Below are 14,498 nucleotides of genomic sequence, written 5' to 3' on the forward strand. Positions count from 1 at the left end.
CCCCTGGGGACTCAAGGTGATCTATATCTCATGCACTTCTGTTCAGTAGTTATGTGAACCATGCCTGCTGGTGTACACTTCTGTACTTTCTTTGTCACACTGCCAACTGCTTACTTACACTCACAAACACTGGTATGTAGTAAAATCAGCTGTGTTGGCTGTTCTAACATAATACCCCTTACCCATGTTGTGGAAGAACCCCCCCCCCCCCCCCCCAACACACACACTTCCACTAGAGATTACATTAAGACCTGTGGGGGAGGGAGGGAGAAAGAAAGGGGAGAAGGTGGTAAGGACAGTAGGAGGAGGGAGGGGGAAGGGAAGAATAGAGAAAATAAGGAGAAAGATCTTTGAAGCACACAAACATCTATGAGGGCCAGTCAGGTGTGTTAGTGTCTGTGTGTGAATATGAAACATTCCAACCACGCTGCCACTCTACCAGATGAAGCCACACTGTGCAACAGAATAGAATGTCCCTGTGAGAGTAAAATCATGAGACTGGACACGTACACACACATTTTTCACAACCCTGAGCCTTGGCTGCAGTCCCAGAGCACTCAGACTGAATGCCTGCATTAGTGGTCAGATAGTGTAATTGCAACTGCAAAACAGTGAATTATATCAGATAAACCATGAAGACTGTCAAGACTACAACTGGCAGTTAATATTTATTTTTCCTCACAAGTGGGAAATACATCAAAATGTATGACAAACACAACTGGAAAAAAAACCTAGGAGAGGAGATGGCTACATACAGATTGTGTGTGTATCACGACAAGTCTTCATCACATCAGACATGTACAATCCCAGAGCACACAGACACACACACAGAAAACAGCCATCCAATGCTACATCTTTTTTTCTCTTATTTTTTGTTTAGCTGCAAATTAAAAATACAAAAAAAGTATAAAAACACAATGCAAACAACAGAACAAGTCATAGTGTTTCTTTCTCAAGCATTAACATTGTGAGGATACATGTCTTATCCCTATGTACAAAAATGACATGTACGTGTCTGGAAAGGTACACACAGACAGTCCAGTAGTCCATTAACAGATCATGACACAAGCAAAGCTACAAGGTTGAGAGTACAAACCCTGTCCCCTTACGGAAAGAAAATATATTCACCAATATATGACTTGAAATATATTGTAATATATTATTTCCTATTACATATTCCAATATATTATATATGGACATACATGGGATAATTATATTGATGATAAATATACTTTATAATATATATTCATGAAATATATTGCTATACATTGCAATATATTGCAGAATATAAAAATGATTGCCGTTTTCCATATATTGCAATATATGGAACATGAATACATAATTATATGGAAAGATATACATGAAATATATGTACACATATATTGTACAATGCATGTGTACATATATGAGAACATGCCTATACAATGTACAGACATATATAGTGATATTTAAATTTAGTCATTTAGCAAACAATCTTATCCATTGCGACTTACAGTAAGTACAGGGACATACCCCGAGGCAAGTAGTGTGAATCGCCTTGCCCAAGTACACAGCTTCATTTTTGCGCTGCCGGGAATCAAACCAACAACCTTCTGATTAATAACCTGATTCCCTAACCGCTCTGCCATCTAGAAGGTATTCCAAAAAATTGTCAATGGCAGTATTTCAAATGGAATCCCGATTCAAACAGTACGATCTACTAACTGAAAATGTGGAAAAAAAACTTAAATAAGATTGACATTTATTTAGGGGGAACTGGCTAATTCAAACGAAGTTTGCTGGAACTGATCATTGTCAGTATTTATTTCCAATATTTGTCCATATGTTACCTATATTTAAAATGTATTCCACAATATATTTAACACATATCTGTACATATATTTAATGTATATCTTTCCATATAATTAGGATTCCCCCGCCAGGAATAGGCTTTAAGGTGACACCCCCCTGAAGTACTGCAAAGTTTCACCTTGATATGTGAAAATATGACTGAATTAGAGCTGTTAGAGCTCTGACCAAATCTGACTATGCTTGCCATAGGAGAAATGTCTTATTTTATTATTCACTTTCTGAACACGGTAAGGTCTAGATCTGGGAATGGCTCAATCAGATGAGAGGTTGTGCTGGTAAACAAACGGTTGTAGGTTCAGTTCCAGGCATAGGCGTTGTTTGTTTTTTTGACAAAACAGTTTCTAGTCTTCTGGGAAATCCCGGTGTAACTATCTATTATGTCAATTTTACAATATTTTGCCATTTTGAAGGAGGAATCCGCCATTGCTGCTTGCAGCTATATATTTTTACATATATTTAAAATATATTCTACCATATATTAAACATACATGTGACACTATATCTTTACATATATTACCAATGCATTTTCCCATATGAATCGTAATATATTATGGTGGTATTTTTAAATATAAAATTGCATATATTGGATGGATATAAAAACACATATTACATATTCATGTTAAATATGTTGCTATGTATTGTAAAATATAAATATTAAATCCCATATGTGGAAATATATTGCCTAATATATCACATGATATTTTCCAATATACAGCAATATATTTTCCTTCCGTAAGGGGATCCCTCCACCCACTACACATTTGCCCTGCCCTGCCCTCCTGCCTGCCTGCCATCCAATACCCATGCCCCAAAGCTGAGAAAAGTTGTGCAAGTGCTAGCTATGACAGCAGCATCAGCATGGTGGTTTTAGATAAGGTCACACTGCTCTGCAGCAGCCACGGTCCCAGGCAGGAGAGGATTCATAGTAGAGTGGAAGAAGCGAAAGACAGCCACAGGTAGCATAGGTAGGCACAGGAGCATGCTAGACAGGAGATCAGGGGGGTATTCAAGGTAGCGGGTTTAACAAACTGTGAGCCTAACCCTGAACTCTGAGTTGAGTTACTCTAAAACAAATTCACCTAGTCCTTATCTCAGGGATAATGTTAACCAAATACTGGATATTTACCATCCGTAAACACAGGGCCGGCCCAAGCCTTTATGGGGCCTTAAGCAGAATTGATTTGGGGGCCCCTCGGCGTCGCCAATTATTATACTTATTTTCTTAATTACCATATTTATTAAAATAAACTTCGATTTATTACACATTGTTCATTTTTGGTGCGCCGTTTATTCGAAGGCGGCGTTTATTTGAGGGCAACATTTAATCTAAGAAATATGGTATTTGTAGGCTGTCTGCGCTAGCATGCTAATGTGTTAGTTTGCTACATTAAATGTTCGTACAGATAGTTTGAACAGTATGGTCTTCTAAATCACCGATTAAGCAACAATCTAATGTCAATGTTAGTTAGACTAGCTAGCTCTATCTCATCTGCTTTTTGTTAATGCTGATTTGCAAGAAATGCAAGAACAGCTAGATAGCGAAAACACCTAGACTACCTACTGTAGCCATGTAAACTAGTTTAGCTTGCTAACGCAAGAGCACCTGCTTCTCTCCAGTTCTTTCAATAGATAATCCACATTTAGTCATTTATCAGACACTCTTATCCAGAGCGACTTACTGTAAGTACAGGGACATTACCCCCGAGGCAAGTAGGGTGAAGTGCCTTGCCCAAGGACACAACGTCATTTTGGCACAGCAGGGAATCGATCCGGCAACCTTCTGATTACTAGCCCAACTCCCTCACCGCTCAGCCATCTGACTCCCAATCTAGACAGGCATTAGCAATATGCTAGACTACTATTCGTTTTCTGTCTTTTTTTTTCGTAAGCTTCCCATCTAATGTCTATTCCCTTCTAGCTAGAGTCATTTGCTCAGTAAGGTAGCTATGTTTAGATATTTGAAACGCATAGCTAGCAGTGGACCCCGACTGCAACACAACAGAATGTTTATTAAAATGACAGGCTGCTACTAGGTATTTCAGGACATGCTGGTCCTACTGTATTTCTGGGGCGGCGTTTATTACACAATGTTCATTTTTGGTGTGGCATTTAATCGAGGGCAGCGTTTAATCGAAGAAACACGGTACATTAAACTGTAATTTCATGTGCTCTTGGGGGACCTCTGGTGGCCATGGAGGCCCTAAGCAGCCGCTTAGTTCACTTATGTCTTGGGCTGGCCCTGCATAAACACTTGCCAAAATGTCTGTCTGATGTTGCACTGGTAACTCACTCATTGACGTATAAGATATAGGGAAAACATGACATGGATTTCAGGAGAAATAGTGTAAGGCAAGTCGAATGGATTTGGGAAACGGACTGGCCGGGATTTTATATTTTTGGAGCTGGAAAGAAAGACATAGGCTAGCAGTCATCTATATTGCCCGCATAATCATACAGTATGAACAAATATTGGGGGAGACAATTGTCCTTTAAATATTGGGGGGTACATGTCCCCCTGTCCCCCCATATAATTACACCCTTGCCTACTTCACCACCCTTTAGATATACGTTTTATTACGTGTTTATGGTCAAACTGAGCACGAAGCCTATTACGGGAAAAAAGCAACACGGCTGTAGCAGCGTGACCTATACAAATGGTGTGGGAGACAATTGCTGCCATACATTTGAATGCAATAGCCAGTCCATACATTTAACCCCACTGTCCGTTAATATTAGAGGATAAAAAGTGGTGGACTTAATAAAAGCATTTTCAATGTTATATTAAATATTAAAACATACTACAAACAGGTAAGGCATATTTTGCTTTGGCCTATACGCTTGTGATTGTAGCGTCTACATCTCACTTACCTCTCTTTCTGGAACTGAAAACCTGGGGTAGGCCTCTTTTCAGGGTTAACCAACTCCAAGTTTTCACTAAACCCGCTACCTGGAATACCCCTCATGGCTTTGGGGTCAAGCTGTATCAACATTAACATGCAAAGTAATCTAACTATAAAGGTAGGAATCTCTGTCTGTGGGTGTCTGTGGCTCGATTATCTTGAGAACCCTGCACTGTAAGAAGTTTAAATTTGCTCAGGACTCAAGGACATGCAGGAGGTGATGATACGTAGTGATATTGGTTGGATGAGCAGTTTGTGAGAAATAAATATGTAAATGCATTCACAGCCATGTGGAGATGCACTGATTGATGGAGCCATGGATCTCGCCAGAACATAATATACATGCGTTCCCTGCCAATGAGCACTGCACTGCACTAGCTTGTAACTGGTTTTTCAGAAAAAGTCAATATTCTTGCTCCAAAATGTAGCACAGCAACATACACATGCATACACAAACAGTCACAAAGAAGTGTAAACACAGGATGTGACACACCTGGTCTCAGAGCTGTACATGCTACATTTCACCACATCAAACATCTTGTGGAGAACCTCTGAACAGTAGAACACTCTCAGTCTGGAGAACATCTGAACAGTAAAATGTTCTTTCTCTGGGACCAGAGGAACTGCAGCTCACACTCGTTATATCTCCTCCGGGTGATGAATGATGAGCTCACACATACATCAAGAACCCGCCTTCAGAAAGGGTATTCCTCATCCCTCTCTCCAATCATTGAGCAGACCTCTGTCATGCCTCTTTCTTTCTCTTCTTTCCTTCTTCCCTCTCTTATAAAAGATTGCCAGTCAATTATCACCTCCGTCACCTCTAGTTTCATTACACTGGATATGAGTGGCCAACGCCCATGCAGGGGAAATGCAGGTTTGACAGGCTCCCATGGGTCCAGAGAGCTGTCAGTGTCTCAGGCTGGAAGGCGGGGCTCAATCTTGAGGGACAAATCATAGAGAGTGTCCTCATCCATGATCAGAGTCTTATCCAGGAGATATTGGGTAACCTGGAAAAGAGGAAGGAGAATTGCGTGTTTTTTTATGCTTACAATACAGGGTTTCCACGGCATGTATGTGTGTATGTGTGCATGAACGTGTCTTACCTTAGGTTGGTGTTCTATCCTGTAGGGTGTCTGCTGAAACTGACGTATCTCTCTAATAATATGGGAAATCTGAACACACACACCACCAAGTATCAGTAGTGCATCAATTACAGTGTTAGTGTGCCTGTGTCTGTTTGTGTATATGTGGTATTGTCCGTGTGTGTATGTGTGTGTGCACATGCGGGGTGTTTCTGTGTGTGTGCACAGTTTTTTTTGTGTGTATGTGTGTCTTTACCTGGTCACGTTTATGGATATGCATGCCTGTGTTTGTGCATGGGTCAGTGTGTGTGTGCATGAGACCTGCGTATGTCTGTGTGTGTTACCATCCTCATCTTGGAGAAGTTGACCAGGCCTTCCTCAGTGATGTTGGGGGTCCCCTCCTCAATGAAGGCCAGGTCTGTCAGATACATCCCCAGGTATGGTACACAGGGGGGGTTGCAGCTGGGGGGGGGGGGGGGTTGTGGGGTTGAGGTTGCTTTAAAGTTCAGGTGACTAGAATGTAGCCTATAACGATTCTATAATATGTTTAAGTACATTCAATATTGTGTTCTCGCGTGTCATTGGTCAGGTGTCATGTGTCAGACATGGTGTGTCTCAAGTGTTGTGTATCATTTGTCATGTGTGTGATTTATGTAATGTTTGATGTGTTGCGTGGGATGTGTCTCACTTCTTGAGAGTCTCTCTCAGGTTTTTGAACCTCCCCTCAGATGAAATAGTCTTCTGCAGCTTGTCCATCAGGGCCTTAGTCTGGAGGACCAAACAACCAACAAACAAGCATCAATGCTATTTGCTGTACACATAACCAAGTTTTCCACTGTTCGAAATCATAGAATTCTTATTGGGTGTGCTCAAGCCTTCGGGAGCACAACCATTGTTCTCTTTCATGTATTTATTGGTGGCCAAGCAGTAAAGTTGCGAAGCCACCTTAAGTGTTTCTACCTATTATTATAATTAGGATTCCTCCGTCAGGAGCTGTTTTGATTTTCGCAACCGTTTGTTAGTTACAGCCAATCAAATTGATGTGGCCGAATTGATGTGGCCGCCAATTTGAATGAATGAATATAACGTTTTTTCTCTACCTCTCCTCTAAAGTTTGTCCAATCTTCACCAAATTTGGCACAGATCATCTTCAGACCAAGCCTCACAAAAGACATCACATGGCGTTTTGATTTTGCAAGCATTTGTTAGTTACAGACAATCAAATTGTGCAACTGATCTGGAAAAAGGGAAGTGAGGTCATATCTTAGCCAATCTTTGATGCATTGACTCCAAAGTTGGTGTATGGACTCAGGACCAGTGGCGGCTGCTGGTCTTTCAAAGAGGGGAAGCTCATCTTCAGCCTACATCATAAAAATGTTCCATTTATTCGGCTAGTTCACTGGCTAGTTTACCCCTACGACACAAGCCTAGCCTACTGTATGAATGAATGATCTAACAAAACAATATTAAACTGGAAGGAGGAAATGTGGGAATTAGGTTAAGCTGAAACAAGGAATGTGGTGTATATGAAATGTATAATGAAAATTGGCAAGCAACTTCGTCAAGCAAATATCATATGTCACATGACCTCTAGGGGGCACTACAATAGGCAGGATTGTGTGTTGACCAATAACTGTTGATTTGTTTGTCTTGTTTAAGTGATTCCTTTGTCTCGTGATATCTTAGTAGATCCCGTGTCTGACACATGTTAACTTGTAGTACCAGCCAAAGTGATGTGGCCGCCATTTTGAATGAATATAAAGTTTTTTCGCTTCCTCTCCTATACAGTTGTCCAATCTTCACCAAATTTGGCACAGATCATCTTCAGACCAAGGCTCACAAAATACATCACATGTTTTTTTGATGTACTAAACCTTTTGACTGGAACAGCCAAAGTCATCAACCAAGCCACCATAAAAGACATTCCGCACCTCTTTACTGCATAGACACCAAATTTAGTACAGGGACTAGGGACCCTGTTCTTAAGAAGTCCAAAATAGGTCATGCCATTTCACCTATAGGTGGCGCTGCAATAAGCAAAAATTGCAACGCGAGGTTGTTACGGCAAAGCCGAGGTTAGTAAGTCCTTTATTATATGGCATTTTTAGCTCTTCTCATTTTGTAAATGAAAATAAATGGTAGGCTAATTGTAAGCTAGCTCTCAAGTCTTCTCAAGGTGTGTTTCAGCTGTTGCCTAGCAACCAAATACTTTTGATAGAAAGCGGACAACACGATTCTGCTGAAATGGCTTTAATTCCAACACAAATAGCGACTCTTTTAGAAAGTTAACAATTTCTTCGTCACTGTTGATGCCCTCGGCTTTGCCGCATCAACCTCACTATCGCTCGGTCGATACTTTCAAGCCTCAGTTTCATGTTTCCCGGCATGACCTCACTCTCGGTTAGTAAGTAGTTATTATTATACATCTTCCGCCATGGGAGTCTATGGCAGCCCCTAGAACCGTACGGTCAGACATTGTGAAATTTGGCACACTCTTTGGGGCCAGTCCCTTCATCAATTTCACCAAGTTTGATGTCTCCCAATCCAGCAGTCTATCACCACCAATGGGTCAAATTTTAACATGCATTTACACATGTAACTATTGAAGCGTATAGACTAATTTTTTAATTGAGCTATCATTAGATTCCCTGGATCAAGACGAGTTCAACGCACTCTATGACGTCATACACAGTTATTTGGATTTTCGGCCATTTTTAAGTTTAATGAAAAAATATTTTTGGTACTCCTCCTACAGTTGTTCTTCTTCAAAATTGCCAGAGATGATCTTCAGACCAAGCCTCACAAAAGCTATTGTATGGATTTCTGATTTTCAAAATTGTTTGTTAGTTAGAGCCAATCAAATTCAGCTACTGAGCCGGCAAAAGGGAAGTGAGGTCCTATCTCAGCAAATCTTAGCTGCATTGACAGAAAAGTTGGTACAGGGTTTCGGAACCATGTTCTAAAGAGGTACACAAAAGGTCAAATCATTTAACCTCTAGGGGGCGCTGCAATAAGAAAAAGTCTGTTTCAGCCAATAACTCTTTCAGTCAAGACAATCGCGTATTAGATTTGAGCATTTATTGTTACATGACATGGACATATAGATTTAACTTTGGCGGAGTGGATGATCTAAGGGAAGCACTCCCTGCCTCCTCGATGCAACACATACATACATGACATATTAGTCAGGGAGCAATAGAGATATAATCGCCCAACAAACGCCACCAGTCCGCCATGCAGACTGTGTAGAGCGGAGCGCCGCTGCTCCTGAGCCACAGGAGCACCCCCTGACATCCCACTACGTACGTACTAGTGGCGAAAACAAGCATTTTCTGGATGCGGGGGTCATGCTAGCATTAACGATGACTAAGACAATGTGTGCATATCCATCGTGTTACATACCATCTGATGTGCGGTTTACCGAGCCGTCCCACGCGCACATCCCGTCCAGACCCGGTGCTGGACGGAAGGTGAACCTGCAACAAGCCAAATACACCGACCATCTCCTCGGTACCCTTCTCATCCGACATCAGGCAGATAGCTACCTCCAGAGAGCTGCCCCTCTTTGCGCCCATCAGCGAACCCATCAGGATGTACTCAAAGGCAGCATGTACGCCGGAACACAAAGACATGCTTATCTAGTGAGAATGACTAGTGTCAGCAGAGCACCCGCTGTTCCCTGGCCGGTATCCAGGGTGTCTCCGCAGATATCTTGACTCGGACGCTGGATTATGATCGATTGCTACCGAATCAGAGCACGTCTGCGGATCTCCAGTGCTGAGCCAAGATCTACGGAGACATTCTACTATGCTTGTGATCCGGTAACCTCTCATCCATACAGGGCAGAGTTACAGCTGTCTCCAGAGACCCATTCCTCTAGCGCCCGTCGGCAACCCCAAAGATGTACGCGAGGCGCATGCAGTGCCATCAATATCCCTATGTGAGAATGAATAAACAAATGTGTCGGCAGAGCACCCGCCATTCCCTGGAGTCCAGGGTATCTCTAGAGATATCTCGATTCAGACACTATGGATTCTGATTGGTAGCTACCTGATCAGAGCACGTCTGTGGATCACCACGCCCGAACCGAGATCTAAAGAGATATTCTAATGCTATGGGTTAACAAGCCGACCCAGCCACCACTGTACTGCCGTTCATTTATTAATGCAGTAATTACGCATTACCACATGGCCGCAAGCTCCGTTCATACAAAACTCATAGATCTCTGGGCTCCCGAGGATGGCATTGGGGCGTACATAGCGCTCAAATGTCAACGACCCATCATTTTCAGAGTGGCTGTAGGCACTTTGGATGATGCCCAGGTGGCTGCCCCGATCCGGAAGCAGTGTGCTGTGTACAGCTCTGGGGACAGCCCACAGCGAACACACAGTACGCGGAGTCGGCCTTGCCTTCGTCGGTGACGAACAAGGGCTCGGATGGCGTCGCCCGTGGGCGACATAGCAGATATCGGGACATGGAGGAGAGTGGACAAAAAACACAATTAGTCCGAGCAATCACGATTGGGGTACCTCTACATGCAACATCTGTCTTAGAATGTTTTAGAACAACTGTAAACATGTCGCTTGCCACAGAAAAATCAGATAAGGTTAGATCACGACATTGATCGAAAGTGGCACACCTGGAGGTGAATTCCCCACACCGCAGAAACCCATAGAAGGCCGTGAAAAACACTGACTCAAGAAGAGTGTCGACGTAGGGCCCGAAGCACCCTTGTCTCAAATTGGACACCAGCATGTGCAAGAGGGGTAAGGTGATTGGTAAGCGTTTTCTTTGGTCTCTGGACGCTGCTTCCTCAGCCCGTTCATCAGCAGGCGGATACTTGGGTTCCCGAGCAGGCTGCATGCTGAGGGCTCCGAACTACGTACATTAAATTGAATGCCTGACACCAGTGCTTTAATGGAGGAGGGATGCAGCTTCCGTGATTCGAAGCAATGAACTATGAAGGCACACAAAACAGACATGTTCAACTCCTGAAAATTGAAACGAGACAGAGCGTCAGCGCTTCTGTTCTCTAGGCCTGGAATGAATGTGGTTCGCAATATGAAATTACCAAGCACGCTTGTCCACGTTAGCCGTCTGACTAAGCGATTAATGAAAGGCACCGAAGACCTCCCTTTGTTGATGATGTACACTGTAGCTTCGTTGTCACGAAACACGGTTATTTTCTTCCTACACCATAAATTCCCCCACAACAGACAAGCAATCACAATTGGATACAATTCGTGTAGAGCCGTGGAGTAATTCTCCGGAGCTAAAGAGACTATCTCCGAGGGCCATGCTCCGGAGAACCACTCGTTACCGTGAAACCCCCCGAACTCAACTGAGCTCAACTGAGGGAGCCGCGTCAGTGTAAAAATCGAGAGCGACAGACGACTCCACGGAATCGTGATAGAAAAAACTAATACCGTTCCAATGCTCGCACAGCACGCTCCAAAAACGCAAATCCGATCGGCACCCATCGTCCAACACCACGCAGTCTTGAAGAAGAGGCACGCTTTTAGCCAAGTCCAACAGACGGGACACGAACGCACGGCCATGGGGTATGATGCGCATTGCAAAATTCAGATGGCCCAGCAACGAAAGCAGTTCACGTTTAACCATCGAAGCGGCGCCCGAAGCAACCTTCAGGACGCCTTGAACGCGCTCCAGTTTTTCCGCGGGTAACAACGCCTGCATGGAAACGCTATATAGGTTGATACCGAGGAATTCCAAGGAGGTAAACGGGCCTACGATTTTCTCCGCGGACAGCGGAACACCCAGGTGTCCAAACGTGTCCCTCAACACCGAGATACAGCGGGCGGGTGGAGACGACATAAAATCCACCACCAAAAAATCGTCCAGCAGGTGCAAAGCGAAAGGCAGCCAGGAACATTCACCAGGATCCAGCACAGCGCCTCCGACAGCGAGTCAAAAATACGCGGGCTGCTGCGGCAGCCGAACGCCAACCTGACAGAGAAGTACAGCTTGCTGCCCCACCTAACGCCGAATAAATGCCACTGAGAGGGGTGAAGAGGCATGACCTTAAACACGTCGGTGATGTCGGCTTTCCCTAGCCACGCGCCCCTGCCTGCGGTTTTTATCATGCTGATTGCATTATCGATGCTAGCGTAGTACAGCAAAAACGGCTCCCGGGGAAACAAACTGTTAATGCTGGGGCAGACAGGTTAATAATGAGGCGTTTCTTGCCAGAACACTTGCGCGTTGCGACGCCTATGGGGCTTACTCTGTACGGGGCAAAAGGGGGCGCGAGGAAAGGTCCAATCATAAACCCTTTAGCCACTTCCTTCTCAAGGAGCGTTTCGACGACCGCCGGCTCTTTGATTGCCGTTTGCAAATTGGGGAACTCATGACTCACGTCAGGCAGATAACAAAGACCAGCAAGAAACCCGTGCACCAAACCATCGAGTAAATAAGAAACAAAACAGCGATTGGGATGACTCCCCAAAGCGGCAGAAAGTCTCAATACATTGACTGGGGTTGACGGATGTTTAATCATTTCCCCTTCGGAGCAGGGCGGGCCCGACGAGGGCACACAGATCAGGGACGAGCATCCCTGCAGTAACTGCAAGCATGCAGAAACCTACAATTAGTATACCTACAAACACTTTCGTTGTACGTGATGCACAGCGAAGTGCTTGCAGCGGAGGAGAGCCGAACCTTTCCTTCGACCGGCTTGACCTGCCCGAGGCGGATGCACCGCAGGCCGACCCCTCTGCTTTGATCGGCGGTGCAAATGCAGTCCTCGGGCACAGATTCACCGTGTGGGCCAACGAACCGCACACGGAACAACACATCGGCACATGCCCGGTGAACACCCTGCTGACCAGATTGAGGTCGAGCACCGACCAATCCACACGGACGTTGAACTTTTGGATGTACAATGCCGCCTTGGCAGAAAAGCATTTGTGGTACTCATAGAAGAGGGTTCCGCCATAGCGCATTGCTAAATCGGAAATCAATGCCAGGTAGTTATCGAACTCCATGTGGCGCTCAGGGTAAGCCTCGCAGAGCGTGTCCCTGTATACGCCGAAAGCCACGTAGAACTCGGGCAGAGTCAGGTTTTTGGACATCCTGGGATCACACCCCTTGAGGAGCACGGACACTTTCCCGCACTTGTACTACCCGCCTGTCCACCGGATCCGGAGAGCATAGCAGTATCTTAACCAGATTGACGTCGGTACCTGCTAGGATTTGGCTCCTCAGATAGGCGGAAATGCCGGCAGCGGGAGACAGGAACGGCGCCCCAGAAGCGGCCGCTGGTAAGGTGGAAGCCAGAGTCCACCTAGGATTTGCTGCAAAGTCCAAGGCCGCAGGAGTGCTTCCGGACCCGGGAATCTGCGGAGCCAACTCCGGCACCGACCTGCCCTCCAACGCGACGACACAAGCTCCCATGTCAGCGAGAGATACTTTGATGTCCAACAGGGTCGCCAGCACCGGGTCCGAACTGGAGGTGGACGCCCCCGGGCTCCTCCCCCGGACTCGAGCCCTTTTCCCGGATGCCGGTTGGGAAGAGGTGCGCCGTTTCCCCTTGCCTTTCCCTGCCGGAGCACTTGGGGGAGCGGGAGGAGCGATACCGCCACACTCCATGAAAAAATCAAATAGTTCCTTGTGATTACATCCCCATGCGATGGACTGGCCAATCAGTATGGTAGCCGATCTCTGGGCCAGACGCAAGCTGCGTCGAACTTGGCCATTCCCGTTGTCGCCGAGGTCCACGGAGGGTGCAGCTCTAGGTGATTGATCGGAACCCCCACCAAGCACCCCCAACAAATGGGTCGGCTCCGAATCAGAGGAGTCGCCCATGGCAAAGCCGAAAAACAAGACAGCCAAGAGACGCAGGACCAGAAACAGCATAGGCAGCAGCACTGATCATACAACGACCGGGGTGAGTGTGTGCATATCCGCGCGTCTTTTAAAGACGCCTTATCGGACGTGGCCCAATGGATATGCGCTGCTAACATGGGTGTGGTAGTGGGTGGAGTAAAGGAAGCTGGAGTAAGACGCCTTACGTCCCCGATGACTGACTGACGCTAGCTGCCCGATTGCCCTGCAAGAACTAGCTGTGCTTATTTGTTTGCCTTAAAGGTCCCATGGCATGAAAATGTCACTTCATTACGTTATTTAACATTAATGAGTTCCCCTAGCCTGCCTTTGGTCCCCTAGTGGCTAGAAATGTTGAGTGTAAACCAAGCCATGGGTAATTCTTCTCTGCCTTTGAGAAAATTAAAGCTCAAATGATCCGATCTGGAATTTTCCCCTTATGTCGTCATAAGGGGAAAGGTTACCTCCCCTTTCTCAGCTTTGCCTGCCCAGATAATTTGGCCCGCCAATGAGAAAATGAGCTAAGAGGGTTTCCTTAAGAGACATCATGGCTTGCAAATGACCGAAGCATGGCAGTTCGCCCCGCCTCTCTCCTCATAGCATTTCAAGCTACAGACACAGAACAGAAATGGCATGTCCTAAGGAAAGCTCATTGTGGGACTGCTTGTAGTGGCTGTTATTCTGCATCAAGTCTGAATTTCGGGAAAGAGACTTCAGATACAGTATTAGGGGACCACGAAGGCTTATATAAAAACATCCAAAAACAGCATGTCATGGGACCTTTAATTAAGTGATTCCTTTTTCTGGTGACATATTGGAA

The 14,498-nt window shown here is 45.1% G+C and overlaps 1 protein-coding gene across 6 annotated transcripts in view; it reads right to left on the reverse strand.

The window, feature by feature from the left end:
* Positions 1-652: 652 nt before the first annotated feature.
* The window catches only part of rasgrf2b (Ras protein-specific guanine nucleotide-releasing factor 2b), a 106,754-nt gene continuing 92,908 nt past the window's right edge, over positions 653-14,498 (reverse strand). For all 6 annotated transcript variants that reach the window (XM_084694733.1, XM_084694728.1, XM_084694732.1 and 3 more), the window contains 4 exons: positions 6,525-6,604; positions 6,181-6,298; positions 5,858-5,926; positions 653-5,761 (listed from right to left, as the gene is read on the reverse strand). In XM_084694733.1, the coding sequence (XP_084550859.1) occupies positions 5,669-5,761; positions 5,858-5,926; positions 6,181-6,298; positions 6,525-6,604 (360 nt within the window). In that variant the 3' untranslated portion in view covers positions 653-5,668. The remainder of the gene's footprint in view (positions 5,762-5,857; positions 5,927-6,180; positions 6,299-6,524; positions 6,605-14,498) is intronic.

Source organism: Hypomesus nipponensis, chromosome 28 (assembly GCF_054491055.1).
Source record: "Hypomesus nipponensis isolate SF chromosome 28, ASM5449105v1, whole genome shotgun sequence".
NCBI classification, from domain to species: domain Eukaryota; kingdom Metazoa; phylum Chordata; class Actinopteri; order Osmeriformes; family Osmeridae; genus Hypomesus; species Hypomesus nipponensis.